The sequence below is a fragment of the Lactuca virosa genome, chromosome 7 (genome assembly GCF_052849685.1).
Source record: "Lactuca virosa cultivar CGN04683 chromosome 7, Lactuca_virosa_CGN04683_v6, whole genome shotgun sequence".
Lineage (NCBI taxonomy): Eukaryota > Viridiplantae > Streptophyta > Magnoliopsida > Asterales > Asteraceae > Lactuca > Lactuca virosa.
Genome location: NC_136432.1, coordinates 26,435,656 through 26,458,015, shown reverse-complemented (window position 1 = coordinate 26,458,015; position 22,360 = coordinate 26,435,656). Strand labels below are relative to the sequence as shown.

Here is a 22,360-nt window from a genome sequence, read left to right as displayed (position 1 = left end):
GTGTAACACTCCAAAACTCAAAGAAATTTAAAATTTTCAAAACCAACCATTAATCAACATTGTTTACAAAAAAAAGTCATTGTTTCAAAAGCATTATTTTAAATCAGAGATTTCCCAAGACCCGGTGACATAAACCAGGAAGTTGTGTACGATCACGCCTTTGCTTTCCCACGATCCTTAGAAGTACCTGAAACGATAAACTAAAAATTATAAGCCAAAGCTTAGTGAGTTCCCCCAAAGTACCAACACACACATACATATAACAACATATACTAGGTCCACAGCTAAAAGATTGGATTACCCCTGAGCCCACAATATGAGTCCGACATGCCTATCGGGCCCCCAACTCATATATGGATTGCTCCCGAGCCCACATCATAATTCTGGCTTGCCCTTGGGCCCACAACTTATGTTTAGATTGCTCCGGGGTTTGCTGGCTACCGCAAAAAGCGATACAACCTCATCCCAACCATACTATGTCAAAATATGAATAACAGATAAACATATACCAGCAAACAGATAAACATGCAGATCTTAACAGATCACTTCGGCATAGCAACAATCCCAACTTCTTAACACCTAAAACCTTCTAGAGCATGTATGGAGAAGAACTAAGCATCATGATCTCATTTTTATAACTCAAGACCCCTCATTGGGTCTGAAAGGACGACTTATTTGATCAAAAGTATGTCATGCTCAAGAATCATAAAGGTTGGGACCAAAAATGCCCTAAATGAAGGAATATCTAGATCTATAAGAAAATATGATCAAGCTAGGAGCTTTTTACCTTCTGAAGGTTGCTAGCAAGGTGAGAATCCCAGACCCAAACTCATTCCAAGCTCCAATGTCTTTCTACCTTCTTCTTCTTCTTCTTCTTCTTCTTCAAGAACACCACCAAAACACACAAATGAGCTCAAGGTGCACTCTTCACACTTTGGGTTAGCTAGAGGGACGATTTTTAGGTGGAGGCTGATGAGGGTGAAGGTCTTGGGGCCAAAAAGATGTTTAAATAGGGTCCAAACCCTAAATTTTAGGGTTTAAAATCCTCGCACCTACGCCCTGCGTACGCGATGTACACCCAACGTACAAAGTTCTCACATGTACGCCTTGTGTACGAAGCGTACGCCCAACATACTAAGCCTCGGCCAAAATTACCAAAATGTCATTATAGGCCATTTTGCAATCCTTCTCATGCACATGGGCCAAAATGCAATATTTCTTTATACATAGGGTTAAAATTGAAATTACCTCATCATCGGGATGTTACACACACTCTCTCTCTCTCTCTCTCTATATATATATATATATATATATATATATATATATATATATATATATATATATATATATATAGTCTTTTTATGTACGACAATGATGAAAGACGTAACAAAACCATAACCAAGGACGGTATGAGTGCAAAAAAAAAAAAAAACTAAGGGACCAAGATAATAATTTTTCACAACCCCGTGAACAATTTCAATAATTTGTTTTATTTTTATTGCTAAATTTGAAGATGTCTCCAAAGAATTATAAAAGACCCTATATGTAGGAAGGCATTAAAGAATTATAAAAGACCATATATAGAGGAAATGCCGTATTCATTAAAAGGGTTTGTGGAAATCTTGGAAACATGCTCAAATTGGGGCATTGGGGTTTACAAAATATGAAACCAAAAATCCATACCTAAAATCGATAAATCGTAGTGATTTTAAAGTTAATCAAACCAGATATATTGACTTTTTTTTTTTGTTTGGTTGATCGAACTGCTAAAATATTCGGTTTTTGGTTCGGTTACGATTCACATTATTTGTCATCGACGGTTAACCAAACTGGATTTTTTTTATTTTTTTTCAGTTTGGTTAACTGAACTACTAAAATATCCGTTTTTGATTTGGTTACGATTCACATTAATTGTCATGAACGTTTAACCAAAAAACCAAAAAATTTATCATTTAAGTTTATTGTAGGATGTTTTGTTTGTTTGTTTTTGTTTCTATTTTTTTTATTTTTTATTTGTATTAGATTATTACTTAGAAGTTGCAATTAATTGTCTTTATCAAATGATTTTTTTTAACGACAAATCTAATATACTTTTAAACTACTCCTTAAATCCACATATGTACGCGACAAAACTTGAACCTTCAACCTCAAAGAAGGAGAACAACACATGATACCGACTAATCTCTCGTTGGTGATGATATATTGACATTTTTTTATCACCCGTCAAGGATGGGGTGGAGGCATGGATTCAATTTTAAGATGAGGTATGCAATCCCGATATACCTGTTATCCCATTGCCATTTCTAGTTGACACCAATATAAAACAGAAAAATGATCTTTAACGAATTTTTTTAGTTACATTGATGCTCTTATAAGTATTTTGATAAAATATTAAAATATGTGAATGAATTTGTATTATAATATAATGGGCATGTTTGACAAACTTAAGTTAGCTAGTAGGTGGTAGTTAAAAAATAAAATTTGTAGTTTTTATTTATATATTAGTGTTCGGTAAAAATAGATGAAATCTTTTCGAATCTATAAAATAACATGTATACAATTATAATAATGATTATTAATGGCTATCTAGTAGGGCTGACAAAATTGTAACATGAAAAACCAACCAACATGTTACCAACCGAACTAAGAAAGTTGGTAGCCAATATATTTGGTAGCCAACATGTTTGGCTGGTAGTACCGTACCAATTGAGCAATAGTGGTATAATAATGGTACAAAAGTTAGAATATCATGGTAATACCGTAGTAACCAATTAATTATAAATATAAACGAAATCGTATATTGCAATTGTTAATTGTGTTTAGTATTTACAATTTAAGAACATTATATAATTCATTTGGTCGCATTAGTCGATAGTTATTATCACGTTAAACACAAAATGAAAACGTTACTTTAGCATTATTTTAATAGAATTGTTTTGTAAACTAAAAGAACTACGTAATTAATTTCTATACTAAACATCAAAATTACACAATGTCTTACTTATTTTTAAATCTTACAATAGAAAATAAATATAAAAAAAAAAGTTGGTATATAGCATTACCAATTTATACCAACCAAACTTGTTGGTAAGCAAATATATTGGTACCAAATATACTTGGTACGGTACCGACAACAATTTTTTTTACCAATTATAGTTGGTACGGTATACGGTTTATAGAAAAATGAATTAGTAACGTATCAATTCCACCCCTACTGTCTATTAAATTTGTTTCAATATATAGAGTGTGTTTGACACCAAACTTTTTAACTTCTACTTTTTATCTTTTAACCAAAAAAAATGGATTTAAACAAAAAGTTTTGTTTGTGAGTACAAACTATTAGCTTTTAGTTTAAACAAAAAAATCCAAATCTAAAAGCAAATTCATGTAGCGTTTAATATATATATATATATATATATATATATATATATATATATATATATATCAATTTCCAGAATTATCTTTAATCTTAATTGCTACTGTGATCCTTATTTTAGACACGTGTCCTTTTATATAATTATATACATTTCAAAAGTTTTCAACTATTTTTGTCAAACATTTATATATAACAAATAAAAGTTGCAGATTACAACTTCCAGCTACCAATTTCCAACAAACTAGTTTTGTTAAACACAACATAGTAGTTTTTACATAGTAGTTTTTACTTAAACGTTATTTAAAGTAGCTTAAAGTTATGATATTTTTTGTTTAAAATAAAATCTTTAAGTTTGTAGAACCGAACAAATTTTAATTTTTTAATTGGAGTTTTTTTTAAAAGCTAAAACCTTAAACTAAAAGTTTCAAAAAATTTTAAAGATCAATGCCTAACACACTCTGCATGTTTACTCTTATGAATTAGTTATGATAGTAGTTATATTATTTTTTATTTTAGCTATGGGCATCATAATAGAATGGGTTATCTGGGTTTATAATTTCTATCAACTCTTTTTTTGTATTGAAAATCATTTGGATATTCAACTAAAAAAAACGAATGATTTGTACACGATATTTTTTAGTCATACGTAAAAGTACATGTATTAAATGATTATAAAACATGCATTGTTATTATGTATGACTAAAAATGTTATATATATGAATCATCATCCATTGCAAAAAAAGTTAATTTATACATCATAATTTTGTGAAAGTCTCGTTAATAGTTTTTAGGAGCTGATTCGTACACAACAAATTCTTTTATATATAACAATATGTCTTTAAAATGTTGTATTATACAACTCTATAAATCATAAAACTATTACGTATGAATAAACACTCTTGTATTCAAATCACTTCCATAACCTTTTAATTATCGCTATTGATTTTTTATCATTATTTTGTTTTTAAAACGAATTAGTATTTTAGGATATCAATGATACAGATTCTGATTCTTAAATCTTTTAAATATTAAGAATACTTTTAAGTATTTATAGCTAATAGTCATACGTCTTCTTATACATATAAAATATAAAATGTATAATCCGACATTGAAATGAATTTGATACCATAAAGTAGCTGCTCAAGGACATAGTTGTTCCCCTTTCCAAAGAAAACAAAGGGAAAAGTCTCACGTCTTTGCATTATTTTACTTTCAGGTTAATGTGATAAAATAATTGACTATATTTTATTTTCATTCGGTTGCTTTAGGTAACATATTTTAATTTGTTTGATTTAGGTTACAGAATCTTACTTGTATCGGATGACTTGTAATTTACGCAATAAATGTTGAACAGTAGTATTGAGAAAAGCATAGCTGATTACTACCGGATATGGATGCTATATCTGTAAGCGATAAGAACGTAGCACATTTTTAAGTATAAGTGGTTGCTTTTACTAAGGCTGATTTGGTTAGATCCAGACACTTTTGATGGTATTTGATATGTGTTTTACTAAGTGTGATAAAAGTTAGGTCTAATTCAATCAGGTATTGACTCAATCATATATAACACAATCAACAATTATCAAATTGTAACAGCTTTTATATCATGCAATATAAAGTGTATATCAACCCAGGTGAAAAAATACCTTTAATTTTGTTATATTCCTTGTCTTTTTACTAGAAGCTTTTTAACCTTTTGTAAGCCATTCATAATCATCTTACGATGATGATGAGCCCAAAGAATCATAACCAAGTCAAAAAAACCGATGGGAATATGATAAAATATAAGTTGAGAAAAGTTAGGCATATTGTTTGATTGGGAATATTTGTAATTATTTTTATGCTCACGATAACAAAAATAACACCAAGGAATCAAATTGGTCTAAGAGGCATAAAATTTCGGCTTAGATGAATCTTTTTGTATGTAAGGGGTTAAGAATCCACCAAAAGTGATTGAGATATTTTGTGGCAATATTTTTCAATGATTAGCACACTGTATTTGGTGTATATAAACAAGTTTTTTAAAATGTTATTTCAAATAAGCATATTGATAAGTTAAGATTTTTTTTTTTTTTACAATATACTCAAAACATTTTTTTTACAATTTTTATTGTATATATTCTATAGAACCTTGTTTCTTTATAATTATTTTATAACCATTGTTGCAACTTTTTATAATTTTCTTTTAACATCTGTTGCAACTTTTCCCAATGCCCTCTTAATATTCATTTTTAATTTACAATGATGTATGTTATTGTATACCGCAAAATGTTGTTTTCTTTTTTAAATCAAGAGTATTAATAATCGTATTACCCTCTTGAGATGTTAAAAGTCATAATATCTTAAATACGTATTAAAAATATATTTTACTTATAAAAATTAACATTTAGGGAGTGTTTGTATGAAAATAACTTATTCCGGTCGGAAACCTTTAATAAGTGATTTTTTCATAAGTTATCCTACACTTGCTTATTAAGTTATAAGCTAATAAGCAACAAGTCTTTTGGCCAAACACCCCCTTACAAGACTTTTTAATATATGTTTGTTAATTTTATTGGATAAATATTTGAATCTCATCTAATTTCATCCAAAGTTTTGTGACATTTTGAATCTAGAAATATATGTACGTCACATACTAAATAAAAAAAAAAAAAAAAGTGAACTTTGATATTGATAGCACACGTAAAATTAATATTTTAGTAGATAAGTACACCATCTACAAGGGACAATGAAATAGTAATACCACTGTCACTCGAGATCATAACATGTATAACACTAAAATATGGCAAGGATGAATGTGAAGCAACAATGAGCATTGTTTTGGATGCACGAGAGAAATGATGACAATCAATGGTTTGACTCTTTGTAAAATTACCATTTTACCCTCATTTTATATTATTATTATTTTTACTTGTTGCATTTGGAGCGAAATATAGAAAAAGACACAAGCGATTTGACAAAACAAAACTGACAAACATTACAGTGTTGTAATCAGATTTCATGTTTAAATTCTACTCCATGCATGCCACCAATTCAAAAAAAAAAAAAAAAAAAAAAATTCAGGCTGCATGATGATATTCATCGACTGTTTCTGTCATTCCATCCAATTTTTGAAGGACATATTGGACTTTTTGGCAGCATATTTCATTTGATATTCTTGATATGTAATCACACTTCTCAAATGGACGATATTCGCATGCACTCTTGATTTCTTCCCTTAAAGTCACTTGTATATCCTAATAATGTTTGAGAAATTTTTTTGTATTAAGGTTAAAAAAGAGTTTATGAGGCATCAATCATTTCACTGACTTTCTGTATTAAGTCAAAAAGAAATAAGAAGAAAAGAGTGTTCATGAAAACCTTGATTAATTGCATGAATTCACTGCAGTGATTGTTGACCAATTCCTTCCTTGGTCCACTAGGATTTGAGAATTCTTCCATCACTCCACCAGCAAGTTCCAATACTCTAACAATCCTCTGAAAACAAATCAATTCTTTTTGTTAAACTACTTTTCATTTTTAATTTTAAATTTTAATCAATCAATGTATTATATATTACCTTTTCGACAGTTTGGAGGCGTTGTAGTGATGCATTTTGGGTTTGTGAATCCATGATGATTTCTAACTCTATTCAAAACTCAGGCTTTTGCATGCTGTTGCAGTTTACAACAAGGTCTGGTTAACTTCAAGCAACACTTGTGAAATGATAATAATAATAATAATAATAATAATAATATTTGCTCAAGGAAATGGTCATTCTATTCCAAATCTGCACGATCTTCTCAAGGGCAAATCTGTTTGGATAATTAACCGGATAAATTAATTGAAAATAGTGTTTGAATTAATAGAAAGAAACTGCTATATAATATGATCATAATCATTATAATATAATAAAAGTATAGCCTAGGTCACAAATCCTTTCAATTGTATGCAACCAAAATGCTATAAATCCTCCTGATTTTGGAAAGCAATAACACACACAGGTTTTGTTTGCGATATTCAAAACCAACCATCCAAAATCATAATAGTTACAATGTCTAAAAAATTGTTTATCCATCTTCTCCAGCTTTAATTCCGATCCTACATTTTCATCTCTCTCATCACCAACCTTCTGGACCGATTTTAAACTGTATCTGTCTATTCCTAAATCCAAAGTGGCTAACAAACAACGGACAATTTAGACTTTGAATAAGTGCATTTAAATGACTCGTGGTTCATGGTTATCTGACATGAGCAAACATAAAGTTAAAAACTTTAATAAACAATTTTCGAACAATATTAGAATACACACCTTATCATGCGTTTTTAGACAAAATTAGATAAGATAAACTTGCCCAAAATAAAATAGAAATCTGTAATAACTAATCAGATAAACCTAACTCCTAATTTCAAGTTTTTTCATAAAAATGACAAACAATTGAAATAACCCTAAACTTGCTTAATGTTTACTTGTTTCATTATTGAAACCTGAGAGGAAAGTAATACTAATCAACAAAAAGTAATAACTAAATACTAACCCTAATAAAATAAGCCTAATTGCTAATTTCAAGTTTTCAATAAAATGACAAATAATTGAAATAACCAATGCTTACTTGGTTCATTCTTGCAGGTTGAGAGGGAAGTCGCCGGAGGTTTGGAGCAACCAGACGCCGGCAGTGGCTCTGCAATCTGCCGGAAAAAGCTTAGGGAGACGGGAGTGGGCGGAGTCTCTAACAGGGGGTGAATCGCGATTGGGTGGAGCACAGAAGCGCTTTGTTTCTTTCTTCCCAGAAGCTCCCACCTCAATCTCAGTTACCTTAGTGGCCTATTAAACCTCTTGGGCCGTTTTGATTGGACATTGGGCTTGTTTTTGGTTGGGCTATGTAGGTAAATAAACCTTTTAAAAGGCTTTTTAAGTTTATACTAAAAAACTGCCCAATTTACTTTCGAGTTGTAATTATATATAAAAAAAAAAAAATCGAAATATTTTACTGTTCTTGAAAAAATTTAAGTGGTAATAGAGCTAGTAACATCCACATAGGTCTGCCCCAGCCGGCCTGCCCCTTAGATATACAACGATTTATTTGGTTATCTGCTTGGAAATGTTGTTAAGATTTCGATTCAGATATAGAATCCTACAAACATACCTATGAAAAAAGATATATATATATATATATATATATATATATATTGTAATAGGATTGAGTTTAGCATAAAATCACATTTGGGATCGTGTAAATCAGGATTCAATTCGATCCTACAATTCCATCAAATATGAATTCAGACAGTAGGTTAGAACTCATTTACCTTCAATTTTATTTCATGTTTACTAGGTGTGAGACCCGTATACCACACAAGTTTATTAAAAATAAAAAGTTTAATATCAATATGTAAACATTAAACATTTTATAAAGTAATTGAAAAAAGAAAGCAAATCAATGAGTTTGTACCATTTATGTGATTTTATTCTCAAATTAATAAAACGATAACCTTACATGAATAGAATGAGACCCTTCCATATATATAACCGTAAATTCTGGAAATTTAATATAAGAATGAAAAACTCAAAAAACGACAAGTGGAAAATAAGAAAATAAAAAAAAAAAAAAAAAACATGTGGCAAAATTTTAAACCATAAAAGACTAAAAGGTAAAGTGAAAACAATAGAAATTTTTTTCTCCCTTGGGCCACCAAGAAACCTGTCACACCTAAAAATCCTAAAAACCAAATGAAGAACAAAAAAGAAACTCAAGAAAAGAATCAGGAAGCAACTCAAAAAAAAAAAAAAAAACAAATTTGGTTTCTTCAATACATTTCCATATTCTGATTCCTATATACACTTTCATGTTCCAATTCCTATTCTCAAGTATCCAAATTGTCAATTATACACAAGGGAGCTGATAATTCCACAACATCTTTTTATACATCCACGGATTTTTAAAGTAAATTGACAGCTGAAACCACTGTCCTTAGCCCATCTTCCTCACTCACTTAGGTCTCACTTCTAACTTCAGTTTCAAACAATCAAAGCATCAGACATCAAGTCCGTCCCTCATTCCAGTAAATTACGAAGGGGGGCTGATTTCTAAACAGTAAACTTCAAACATCCACAAAATTCGCTATTTAAAACTCAATATCTACTACTCTACATTCACTATTACATAAAAATTATGAAATTTACATACAATTTCACAGAAAACTTAGTTTAATTGCAGATAGATATACAGTAGCCTGAGATGAGATGACGAATAAACCCAAGGAGGTGTAACAGCTAGCCCTAGAATAGCCGACGACGGCATCTGCAAACACAAACAGAGGGTCATGAGCGGTGATTGTTGCAGCCCCATGAAGCGATATGGAGATCCTATACTCTGGTGATTTTTAATTTAGGTGGAAGATTGAGAGAAAGGGAAGGCCATATAAATGAGGGGCAAAATAGTCAATATAGTTTAAAATCCGTAGATGAATAAAAAAGAGTCGTGGCAATATCACCTCCCTATACACAAACTATAATAATGGGCATATTGGAGTTTGGTTGGTACATGTTGCTGCAACATATCGCCAATAATAGATTTGATACAAACTGATGTTTGAATTTTTGTTATAACTTATAAACGGTTAACTAAGATGTAGGTTGTATTTTTAATAATTATAAACTTATTTAGTATGTAATTTTTTGGTAGCATCTTAGGATCATTTGTATGTTCCTTTTACATTTTAAATACATCACATCTATCATTTCTTTCAGTCAACTTTTGATGTGGGATCAAATCCTCACATACATAAAATCTTCAATTTTCCTTGTATTTTGATCACAAGCTAATTTCATTTCTCTTATAAACAAAAGAAAAAAAAAGGACCAAATCCTCCCATAAAATCTTCAAGTCGAGTCCAGAAACACTTGGATTCGGTCAAAAGTTCAAACATCCTACAATTTACCAATTTAGTACCAAAAAAGTCAAAGTTCATCACTTTTGATAAAATTTCATTTCCAGAATTTTTCACAATCATTTTTTTCTTTGAGTTAGTAGAATCATTTAAAAAAAAACAATTCATCCATCCTGTGTACCTATTTTACTCACTCTAGTCTATCCAATCAATCAATCATCATTAGTTTCATCTTTTGCTTCTTCAGATTCTTCACCTCCATCTCCATCTCCATCTCCATCACCTTCACCTTCATTTAAATTCAAGCTTAAACCCACATTGCTTTTGTTCAGGTCTTCCCTTTCTACATCAATATTCTCAGAAACCTGAAACAGTATCAAAGGACTGAGAATACATTTTCATTTCCCTGAATTTCAAAAAATGCAATATGTTGAGTTCAGAACATTACCTGATTCTCTTCCATTGGCATATCATTGATGTCAGGTTTTTCCTTCTTCAAAGATGATTCATCATCTGCAGCAGCAAGTGAGTCACTTTCAACAGGTTTAGGTTTATCTTCATCAGCCTGCACCTCTGGTTCCTCACTATTTTGTTCCTCCAGTATAGCTATCTGATCATTGATCAACCATCACACATAATAAAACAACCCCCAATAACAACATACTTTGGCAACCATGGATAATTCAAATTGAAGTGAAAGTAAACAAAAAAGTTAAAACAGTTCTATAATCATAGCAACCTTAGATTGTGTTATTAGATTAAACTTAAGAAAAAGGATTGGAAATTGATTCTGATGTGCACTTTGGATTCAATTTGGATTACAAGTTGCTGTTACTTAAGCTAGGGCTACAAATTCTCATGTACAAATTGGATTCTTCTTATACGAATTTATACTCTATTCTATATCAACTAGATATATGTGCATTGAGCTGTTCTTCAAATTTAGATCCACGTATTCTTCAAATATAATATATTATATATACACACATATGGACAAACATAAGCTAAAGTTTAGATCGAACAAAGTCAAATTTAATAATAAAAAAATTCAGAAGAGAGGTGATAGAAAAGTACTGGAATGTATTTCATCTTACGGCGGGGCGGCTCTTCGTCCACTTCGGCGGCACCACCGTCTTCGTTGGCGTCGCCATTGCTATTGTTGTTGTTGGCGGAGGTGTTCTGAGTTTGACGAATTGGCGTCCATTTGTAAAGCAAAAGATGAGAGGCTGAGGCATTGTTATTGTTGCCATTAGAAGAAGAGTTTCCGTTAGATTGATGTTGATGATGATGATGCTTATTGTTTGAGGCTCCGGATGTGTTGGTAGGCGTTACGTGGATCCACTTCTTCTTCCACTTCCTTACCGGACCTGTAAACACGGTAGCCGGTCCGTAGCGAGTCGAGGATCGGCCGAGTCGAGCTCCAACACCTTCCATATATGACTTATTAGCACGGATCGGCGGTGGTTGTATCGGTGGTCGGAGATTGGTCGGCGATTTTCTGTTTCTCCGTATACAAATTAGGCGTGGTCCCTCTCTCTCTCTCTAAAATTACATTTGTATCAGTGTTTTATATATTGGTAAATATCAGGTACGGGCAGATGTAGACTATTCCGTGGTGCCGTGAATAAGAGCCGTCGATAGTGATCCCTCCTACCACATTCAACGTATCCTCAAAATATCATGCCAAATACTCTACGTCTCTACCCACGATTTTCATCAGCTAATAAAAAAATTCACATTTTTACGATTAAAATAAAAATCATTTTTCAAAAAATTTCACCCTTTTTAGTTTTTACCGGCATTAACGATTTTCATCAGCTAATAAAAAAAATTAAGTTTTTTATTAAAAAAATTAGTAAAAATATTGTACCTTTGATGCAAATAAGCATACAATGTTGATTCACGCATTTGATTTAAATTGTAAAAAGTGTTAGATTTTACCTTAAAATATATCAAAATATTATGTCTTTCATGCTATTATGCTGTATTTCTCAAATAGTTTGTACACAGTACATAACTACATATATGTATTTATAAGGGGCGTGTTCGGCACGGAGCTTTTTGGAAGCGTTTGAGAGCTTCTAGCTTTTAGCGTTTGACAAAACGCCCCGTTTTGAACAGAAAACTTTGTTTGGCATTACAAGCTTCTAGCGTTTAGTTTAAACAAAACGCTCCAAATCCAAATGCTAGCGTTTAACAAAACGCTACAAGCTACAAGCTACCCGTCACCCGCTACAAGCTATCCGCTACCAGCTAATTTTGTCGAAGACGCCCAAGGTTAAGAAATGGCTATTTATTGTGAACGTATTCTCAGATACAACATTCAACCTTTTTATGATGAAATATTACTTATTCTTAACATGTGGTTTTTCAACAACATTAATAAAAAAAATCAAATTAATCACTTTTTTATTAAATACTAAAAAACTGATTATTATGATCTTAAATCACAATAATCATTTTAGATCCATACTTTACCTTTCTTTACACTATACAATCACTTCTTTATCCCCTAAAAATTACATTAACATTGGTCCATTCAGAACCATGGCCAAATTACCTACTTTCAAACAAAATTCCCTCCCACCAAACTCTTCTCTTCAACTCGAATAGCAATTTTGTTCCGAAAATGACAAAAAACTTACAACTTTTTTGCTATCTACACTCGAGTCTGTAATACTTTTAGTTGAATACGTGTTAGTTAATCTCTTATAAGACCCGAACCATTTAGCATGCACGTACTCATGTCTTCTCCATGGTGGTACATGCATTTGTTGTTGGTTCATAGAGAGTCTAATTGCATCGCACATTATTCTCACAATTTTTTTGAGCTCGATGACTTTGCAGACTGTAATTTGAGGGAAAACATCGAACAATGAAACGTAATATTTAGTTGGTCTTGCTATCTCGAATTCTCCTGCTATCAATATGTCAATCATGTAGCGGGTCCCATTTATATTAACGTCAAGGTATTCGTAAAGTCCTGATGGAAACTTGTCATTCCTTTCCCATTTTGATATGCAAAGTCCTACATATTCATATGCAATTTGTTTAAACACAAAGGCAAATTACGTAAAAGTCATATAAATTTTTGTCAAAGTTTGAGGTTTAACAATTGTATTTCAGTTTCGTCAAACAAAAGCACGTAAGTTTAAGATGTTTTTCTTTGTGGACCACTTTGACATACCATGACTTGATATAACAGATTAAAATAGTTACGGTATAAAATTTTGTCAAAGTTTAACGACTTTAGTGAAAAATTAAAATCAAACTTTGGTACTAAATATTCCATTAAAGCCACTATATTTTGATAAAACGTTTGATTATAACCACTTTAATGTAATATAGCATGTCAAACTGTCCATATAGAAAAAATTATCAAATTAGGTGACTGTATAATGGTTAAAACGCTAAATAGTCAAAATATATAGTTGTTTTTATGTATTTTTCCTAAAATAGATACATAAACACTCTATTTTACTTTAAGATAATCACAATGTATTTTACTTATTTGGTGATGGTGAAATAGACAGGTCAAATGAGTTTCATAACTTTATTTTAATAAAATATTTTACAAATAACTAATATTTTAACAACATCCCACAAATTACTCTCAAACTAATTATCTTAAAAATATCAAAAACATTATATACATTCTGGTATTCTTTTGACATATTTTTCAACTGAAATTTTCAATTTACCATGATTAGACTACAGTTCGATAATACATTATAAATTAAAAAAGAAAATCTGAATCCAAAATCATGTTCTCGAGAGCTTGAAAATCCTAAATCTAGCGGAGTATTGTTGTAATGATTTGTGGGATAGGGATTAAATGAAATATAATATTGTAAATTTAGAGGTTCAACTTTGGAGAAAAATGAAAATGGTAGCCAAAATGTATCATAAGGAAAGAAAGTGTACCGGCGTCGAAACCTTGGTGACGTAGCTGAGTCATCAACTGCCATTTTAGATCTGGCGACGACGGCGATGAGTTAGTTTCGATCACGCGCCGCCATGCCTTATGGACTTCTACTGTAGCCTTTCTCCTTGCTTCATCACCGTTCTCAAATGCAAATAATCTCTTCAGCGAATCCTTCATCGTATTCTCCACCACATCAGAATCTTCATCGTCATCGGGATTATGATCGTCGCCGATTCTTCCGATTTCTTCATCAACAACCACGCCGCAGCCTTTCTCGATGAACGAATTGACCAAATCAAACAAATCCATCAGTCAAAAAAAAAAGTATCGAACTTTACAAAAATTGAAGCTTAATTGTTCGAAATTAAACTATGTGGAGAAGAATTTCAGATGAGCGTTTGATTTATAATGAATTTTGAATGTTGTTAAAATGTGGAGAAAATGTTGACATGAGATTAATTTGGAAAAAAAAGTGATAATTGGAGAGGAAAATGATGACACTTTGATGAATGTAGACATGGTTCAGCATGTATACAGTATACGTATTATTATATAGACTATAAAGAGTCGTCGTCTTGACTTAATTATTCCATGTGATCAGGTGTTGTAAAGTGAAATATGGATTAATCACAATAAATGATCATTTTCCAACAATTTATTTGTATAAAAATAAGACTAGATCATATGACGAGTTGAATTTTAGTTTTTAAGGATTCTTCCCTCTTCGGTTGTCATTTGCTCTTGTTTAGTTTGAATTTGATATATTCATGATCACTTTCTCCAATTCGTCAAAGAATCTATCCATCTTCTTCAGGTCAAAAAGAAATCATAAACTTTACAACACCCAATCAAGATCCATTCCGATAACCTCCCCTGTTCCCACTCATGACCAGATTTCCCACCTCATATTAGATCAAAAGTCAGCATCGGAAGCTCTCAACACCTTCAGATGGGCGTCCAAACTCCCCCATTTCACTCACACCCAATCCACCTACAGAGCTCTTGTCCACAAGCTCTGTACTTTTCGTCATTTCGACACCATCCACCAACTGCTCGATGAAATGCCCAGCTCAATCGGCTCACCCCCAGACGATACTGTCTTCATAACCATCATCCGTGGGTTAGGCAACGCTCGAATGGTCAGACAAGTAATCAATGTTCTTGACTTAGTTTCAAGATTCAAAGAAAAACCTAACCTGAAAATCTACAATTCAATACTCGATGTTCTTGTCAAGGAAGATATTGACATAGCCAGAGGCTTTTACAGACACAAGATGATGGCTTGTGGTGTTAAAGGTGATATGTACACTTTCGGGATCTTAACAAAGGGACTTTGCATGACAAATCGCATATCAGATGCTTTTAAGCTTTTACAATTCATGAAGAAAAACAGTATCCCCCCAAACACTGTCATATACAACACCTTACTCCATGCTCTTTGCAAGAATGGGAAACTTGGGGTAGGAAGGGCCAGGAGTTTGATGAAAGAGATAGTAAATCCAAACAGTGTCACTTTCAATATCTTAATAACCGCATACTGTAAAGAAGATAACATAATTCAAGCACTTGTCATGTTAGAAAAATGTTTCAATCTTGGATTTGTCCCTGATGTCATCGCAATAACCAAAATAATGGAACTTTTATGTAACAAGAATCGTGCCATGGAAGCAGTGGAGGTTTTAGAAAGGGTAGAGAAGAAAGGTGGCAAGATTGATGTGGTGGCTTACAACACTCTTGTGAAGGGTTTCTGTAAAATCAAGAAACCAAAGGCTGCACATAGGTTTTTAAAGGAGATGGAGTTGAAGGGTATTCTTCCAAATGCAGACACTTATAATTCTTTAATATATGGATTTTGTGAGTTGGGTTTGTTCGATTCGGCTCTTGATATGTTTCATGAGATGAAAAGGGTCGGGGTCATTTGGAATTTTGATACATTTGATATTTTAATTCGCGGGTTTTGTTCAAAAGGAAGGGTAGAAGATGGGCATAAGATCTTGGAAGTAATGGAGGATAGTAAAAGTGGTTCTTCAAATCATATAAGTCCTTATAACAGCATCATATATGGTTTCTATAAAGCGAACCGAGTTGACTCGGCTCTTGACTTTTTAACCAAGATGGGGACAAAATTTCCGAGAAGTGTTGATAGAAGCAAACAGATATTAACATTTTGCAAGGAGGGTAGAATGGGAAATGCGAAAAAGATATACGATGAGATGATTCTAAAAGGTGGAGTCCCAAGTGTTCTTGTTTATATAAGTTTGATTCGAGGGTTTTGTGAAGAAAACATGGTGAGAGATGCTTTTGAGATTGTGGATGTGATGGTGTCATGTGGTTATGTTCCTGATGTTTTGATTATTGGGGATTTGATTAATGGGCTTTGTGGTGAGGGTAAAGTTGGAAGTGCGATGCTATTTTTGGAGGATATGGTTGGAAGAGGTTGGGTGGTGGATTCGGGTAGTTATAGTCCTTTGATTGATGGGTATTGTAAGAGAGGGGATTTGCATAAGGGGTTGATGTTGTTTATGGAGATGGTGGAAAAGGGAATTGTTCCTGATTATTTTGCTTGGAATTGTGTAGTTGAGTGTGTTGTTAGGGTAGTAGAAGACGGGAATAAAATGTTGGAATGCCTCGTTGAAACCTAACTATGAATTGGTGGTTTTTTACATGTAGAATGATTTCAAATATGGATGATTTATGTAATTGACTGACTCAGTGAGTCAAATAAACAATAGCTAAAATGAAAAAGGTCATTAGTTAAAAAAAGATAATAATTTTTTACATTGATTGATAATTTATAAATTTAAAAAGAGAAAGTAAGAAAAGTTGAAAATGATACAAAAATAATGGATGGATACATGTGTGTTTGTTTGATTCCATTTCCATCTACATTTTTTTAAAGAAGGGATAGAGCAACCAACCACTATACACATGTGCATATATATGTATTGTATGATATGATGCAATACCACAAAAAACGATCATAACAAAAGTCAAACATAGTACAAATCAAAAATGTAATTGTTATCTTCTTCAAGATTCACCAAACTGCCTGTCTTGTAGTATTTGTCCTAGGTTATTGTACAACACCCTTTGCTCCTCGTATGACAGATTCATCACAATCTGAATACAAATATTTACATTAGTACAATAATTATTTTAATACAAATTATTTTATATATATATATATATATATATATATATATATATATATACCTGGTCAAAAATCATCCCAACTGATACGCTTTGAGCTACAATAAATGACTGATGGTAGATGTATGCAAAGACAGCCATCACCATCTGCATGAGTAAATCAAAGTAAGTTGTTATTTCTTTTCTTGCATTTAACATTAAAAATAAATAAATAAAAATGGAAATAAAGAAATGTTTTGAATTTTTAATGGGACGTACTTGACAATCCATTCTGTCTGTCATTCCACCATGTCCAGGAATGCTGTCCCCGAAATCCTATAACAAATGAAGAGAATAAATTAAATTAGGTAATTACAAATAATAATATAATATGGTTTGAATTTTTTTTTAAAAAAATAAATGTAGAGATTATGGACCTTGATCTTGAAGGCTCTTTTGAAACCACTAGCGAAGAAGCCACCGAAAGGTGCAATAATTGAAGCAAAAAGTCCAAGTCCCAATGCGTGCCATTGCACTGGTAGAACTTGCATCTCTGTCCATGGAAACTGAAAAGGGTAAAGAAAAAAAAATCAATTCCATTCCGGTGTTTTGGTTTCAGAAATTCCGTTAATGAAGGAATTTGATCTTTGTTCAATGTTGTGATCCTCTCTCATTTGTGTAAATGATGGAAAAACTTTTCATGAAATGAAGGAATGGAATTGGTAATTCTATTCATGTTTATGTTACCCATTCAGGAAGCCATCCAGGTAAAATGAAGGTCTCTGGTGTAAAAAGTGGGCCAGGGTCACACTGGAGCCAACCAGTTGATAGGTCCTGCACAACGATTTATAAAATCAATGTGTTGAATAACAATAATAATAATAATAATAATAATAATAATAATAATAATAATAATAATAATAATTAGGGTGTGTTTGGTTGGAGTTGGACGGAATGGAATGTATGCTGCAATGGAATTATTTTTTTGTTCTGTGTCATTAAAAATTACACAGATAAAAATGTATTATGTTGCAATTTTGCATTCCATTCCATGATGGAATGAAAAAGAACACACCTGAATCAAAATTAACAAAATGAAAGGAATCACATTCCTTATGGAATGGTCCATTCCATCCCATCAGGCAAAACAAACAAGTTTTTTTTTTCATTACATCCCTGATTCCATCACATACCAAACAATATACTTTTTAAAACAAAAAGTGATTTACAAATAAATTAAGCTACCTTTCTGGGACATGTTAACCAATGGAAACGACCCATAAAATTAGCAAGCTGCACATAACAAAAGGGTACACAAAATGTCATCATTTCAAATTACATAATAACAGTAAATGTATTCCACAATTTAAAGGAGAATTTGCTCACCACAAAGGCAGATATAATTGTTGTAACAGAAGCTCCAATAAATCCCTCCCATGTCTTCTTTGGTGATAACTTAATCAAAGGTGTTTTTCCAAAGAAAAATCCAAAAAAATAAGCAGCAATGTCATTGATCACAATCAATGATGCAGGAAGGAGGAACCTGTGTCACAATTTAATTTATTCATTCTGATTATCTATGTAAGAAAGTTGGATCTTAACTCATATGACAACATTAATATACTAAAATAAAATTACCAGAATATCCCTTCGAAAATATTGGCTACTGTGAAAGATGACTGTGTGAAAACCACAATAAGGATCATATGTGTCCATGCATATTGCCCAAACTGATACTTGTACATCTTTTTCTTTAGTGACAGAATGAACCACACAAAACCTAAACCAACAACATATACATCAACTTTTAGTGAACAAATAAATAAAATAGTTTTGACCAAATTTACAAAAAAAAAAAAAAAAAAAAAAAAAAAAAAAAAAACATTACATTTTGGGTAATTTTGCGGTTTAACCACTAATACTTAACTTTTTCCAATAAAACCATACAAGATTCAGACCTTTCTTCCAAATTAAACTCTTTGACTTTGTTATATCAGGTTTTATAATTTCCAAACTAACCATTTTGACATGTTATAAAAAAACTTGATTGAGAAAAAAAAGTAAAAGTAGTTGAACCACCAAATTGCCCAAAATATAATGGTTTTTCCAGTAAATTTCCTGATAATAATTACAACACCAACCTGCTATATAAAGGAAATAACAGGTAACCATATGATATTTGATAAGATTTCCCACTATTTTATATAAAAACTTGTCTGTTGTGACAGTATTGACCAGGCGTTGACTAAGTATTCGACCATATACAAATAGCATCGCTGTGAAGAAAAAATGCCTGAAAATAAATAACAAGTAAGAATTGATAATCTTGAATCTTTACATAGAATAAAAATATGGGTTTTGTCAAAAATTAAAATGAAGTATTTTTCTTACCAATTTAAATGCCTAAATCCTGGGAGCTGTTTGTCTTCGTTTACTTTTCTTAGTAACCCAAAGAGCTCTTTTGCCATAAAGATTTGTATAATGACAACCATGGCCCATATATAAAGATGCCCCATGTAGACAACAAATATAAAACCACCAATCATCCAGATACTTGAATAAGCACGAATCAACATTGATCTGTACTTATTTTGATCATTTACAAGCAAGTGGTTGTTTCCATTCGATTGGCCTACATCACCTGGAACCTGATATTTTTACAGATAAACCTCAAAATCTATAACTTTTATATAAGTCTTGGAGCCTGTTTCTTTTTTACTTAATGGGCTTAATGAGTTGAGCACTTAATCTTGACAGCTATATATGGTTGTTTTCTTACTCAATCTGGATAGAATGACTTAATGGGTTAAGCCAAAAAAAAAATTGCCTTTTAATGTATTAAGACACTAACCCTTTACATGTTTGTAATGTAAGGATAAAAGGGTCATTTAGTCTAGTTCAAATGGCTTATTCATTCTTGAAAAGAAACATACTTTATATGGACAAGCACTCTATCCAGACAAACATCATTACCCATTCAGCCACTTTATCCATACAGGACTTAATGAGGAAAAAGGAGCAAGACACTTACTTGTTATGAATTGTAAATGTAATTATATAATTTAAATCATTAGTCAATTATAGTTGCATGGTTACCTCATTTGAACCTTTACGACGCCGAATCCTTCCACCATGTGTAACTTGGACATTACTACCATTCTCCTTTATCATGGTCCCACAACCACAATGGGTACTTAATAAACCTAAAAATAAACACACACACACACACGCATGAGATCAAAATACATGCTGATATTCTTTCTGCATCTAGTATTGCCAAAAGATTTGTAAAGATAATAGTGTTGATAGATGATACTATTACACAAGAAGTAAAAGATAAAATACAAACACATTGCATTTGAAGTTGAGAATAAGAATTGCTGAATTGCATTGATTATATGTGATACCCTCAATCACTTATCTCACATCAAGTCCCCTTTTATGATAACAGTGACCTGATATCTAAACATATATACATGTATATGAACAAGTTCTGTGCACTAGCTTGTATATTAGTCACTACTCATATGGGGTTCATGGTCTAATTGGGGCTAAAGTTATGTAGTTGCATTGACAGGTAAAATACAAATTTGAGAAATAATCATTCAAAGACTAGAATTAAGCATCAGCCATAAAAGAAAAAGCACATCATAACAAACACAGATGATTTCAGATACCCAAAAAAACCATCAGAAAATACTTTTATTAACAGAGCCAGGGAGGAAGCTAGCAGATGCCATACACCCCCACCCCCACCCCACACCCCTCCTTTTCTAGATTTTCTGCCAAAAGTTTCAATAATTTTAGGCTAAAAAGAAAAAATTCGAATCAATTTGTAGATTTCATGCCCCCTTTATAGATTTTCTTGCTCCTCAACGCTTTTACAGTTTATTCCTATCACACAGATGAAGACACAGTTCCCAAAACATAGGTGCCATATTTTAACATACTTACAAGCCCTAGAGTCTGCTTTCAATCCAGGCATAATTTGCCACGACATCAACCTCTAAAACATTACTACCATGCCTTTTTCCCAGATTTTCGTCAAGCAGTTTTTACTTAGATCACAGAAACGAATCAAACTTCAAAGTGAAAAGCTCACGAAATCCAAAACCCTAAGTATTCAAATTGAGCTTCTTCAAACTAACTCTCACGTTCTAAGAGTTTCAACGTTCCTATATCATTAGGACATTACATAACCATAAACAGAGCTAATTGAAGTACTGTTTATAGCCAATAACATGAACCAATGAAAGAGAAGAAATTCAACGATATCATGATCACACGGTGATTAAAATCCGAAAACGAAACCATAAATTAACGAATTGAATTAAATTAGCGAAAGAAGCAAACCTCGCAGTCAAATCTGAATCAGTGGAAGGGAAATCAATCTTCAAACACTTTAGAATAGACTTAACACATGTAGATGTGTGTGTATATATAAACATATAAAATATATTGTGTATAACTGCATATATGCCCCCACTCCCAAAAATAAATAATATGTGTTCGTGAAGATTTTGAAACTAATAAGAGAAATTACATCACTAGTCCAAAAGTTTTAACTGATATTATTTTGTACCCTGAAGTTTTGATAATTGTTTATCATGGATTTTAGTTTGAATAGGTAATATTTTATTAATCGATTTGGTTTTATTTACCAATGTACCATATTACTATAATCATTTTATTTTTCAGCAGAATATTAACAAAATATACTAATGATTGATGAAATGAAAAAAGAATTATTGTTAGGCCATTTTTTATACAGGGTATTTTTTTTATAATTAAAACTTAGATGTTACTTTTTATTTAGACATTTTCCATAAGGACAAAACTAAGAAGTCGATCACTAAATTCCTATGGCTTGTTTTTTTTAAGATTACATTGTAAGAGAGAACCCATGATAAAGTTATGCATATATATGAGTGGTCCCATCAAAATGGACCAATATCATTGATGGTAGTTATATGCTTGATAGCAGTACATCTTTGTTTTTACAATCCATGTTATGGGTAATTTTAGTTTCTATCATTTAATTTAATATAATTGAGATTAATTTG

At 31.8% G+C, this 22,360-nt stretch overlaps 5 protein-coding genes across 6 annotated transcripts; 1 reads left to right on the top strand and 4 right to left on the bottom strand.

Annotated features, from left to right (window-relative positions):
- Positions 1-6,309: 6,309 nt before the first annotated feature.
- LOC145125158 (mediator of RNA polymerase II transcription subunit 11) lies at positions 6,310-8,159 on the bottom strand. The gene is made up of 4 exons (XM_079060649.1): positions 7,969-8,159; positions 6,936-7,029; positions 6,737-6,853; positions 6,310-6,612 (listed from the first exon to the last, which is right to left on the bottom strand). Exons 2-4 carry the CDS (start codon positions 6,987-6,989, stop codon positions 6,436-6,438), a joined length of 348 nt encoding a protein of 115 aa, XP_078916775.1. The 5' UTR covers positions 6,990-7,029; positions 7,969-8,159; the 3' UTR covers positions 6,310-6,435.
- Positions 8,160-9,477: 1,318 nt separating this feature from the next.
- Positions 9,478-11,847, bottom strand: LOC145127365 (uncharacterized). 2 transcript variants are annotated; one of them, XM_079062580.1, is made up of 4 exons: positions 11,318-11,847; positions 10,692-10,853; positions 10,438-10,608; positions 9,478-9,654 (listed from the first exon to the last, which is right to left on the bottom strand). In XM_079062580.1, the coding sequence occupies exons 1-3, from the start codon at positions 11,675-11,677 to the stop codon at positions 10,456-10,458; spliced, it is 675 nt and encodes a 224-aa protein (XP_078918706.1). In that variant the 5' UTR covers positions 11,678-11,847; the 3' UTR covers positions 9,478-9,654; positions 10,438-10,455. The 2 variants fall into 2 exon arrangements, with proteins under 2 accessions (XP_078918706.1, XP_078918705.1); XM_079062579.1 differs by having other exon boundaries at positions 10,425-10,608; positions 11,318-11,845.
- A 779-nt stretch (positions 11,848-12,626) lies between these two features.
- LOC145123966 (uncharacterized) lies at positions 12,627-14,653 on the bottom strand. The gene is made up of 2 exons (XM_079059157.1): positions 14,168-14,653; positions 12,627-13,271 (listed from the first exon to the last, which is right to left on the bottom strand). Exons 1-2 carry the CDS (start codon positions 14,475-14,477, stop codon positions 12,844-12,846), a joined length of 738 nt encoding a protein of 245 aa, XP_078915283.1. The 5' UTR covers positions 14,478-14,653; the 3' UTR covers positions 12,627-12,843.
- Positions 14,654-14,789: 136 nt separating this feature from the next.
- On the top strand, positions 14,790-16,911 carry LOC145123964 (Pentatricopeptide repeat (PPR) superfamily protein). Its single transcript, XM_079059154.1, has one exon. The coding sequence runs from the start codon at positions 14,936-14,938 to the stop codon at positions 16,808-16,810; it is 1,875 nt and encodes a 624-aa protein (XP_078915280.1). The 5' UTR covers positions 14,790-14,935; the 3' UTR covers positions 16,811-16,911.
- A 71-nt stretch (positions 16,912-16,982) lies between these two features.
- Positions 16,983-21,781, bottom strand: LOC145123965 (phosphatidate cytidylyltransferase 1-like). The gene is made up of 12 exons (XM_079059156.1): positions 21,651-21,781; positions 20,394-20,500; positions 19,689-19,945; positions 19,439-19,590; positions 18,936-19,077; positions 18,684-18,840; positions 18,543-18,590; positions 18,045-18,131; positions 17,735-17,863; positions 17,577-17,633; positions 17,382-17,465; positions 16,983-17,288 (listed from the first exon to the last, which is right to left on the bottom strand). Exons 2-12 carry the CDS (start codon positions 20,466-20,468, stop codon positions 17,199-17,201), a joined length of 1,278 nt encoding a protein of 425 aa, XP_078915282.1. The 5' UTR covers positions 20,469-20,500; positions 21,651-21,781; the 3' UTR covers positions 16,983-17,198.
- Between the last annotated feature and the right edge of the window lie 579 nt (positions 21,782-22,360).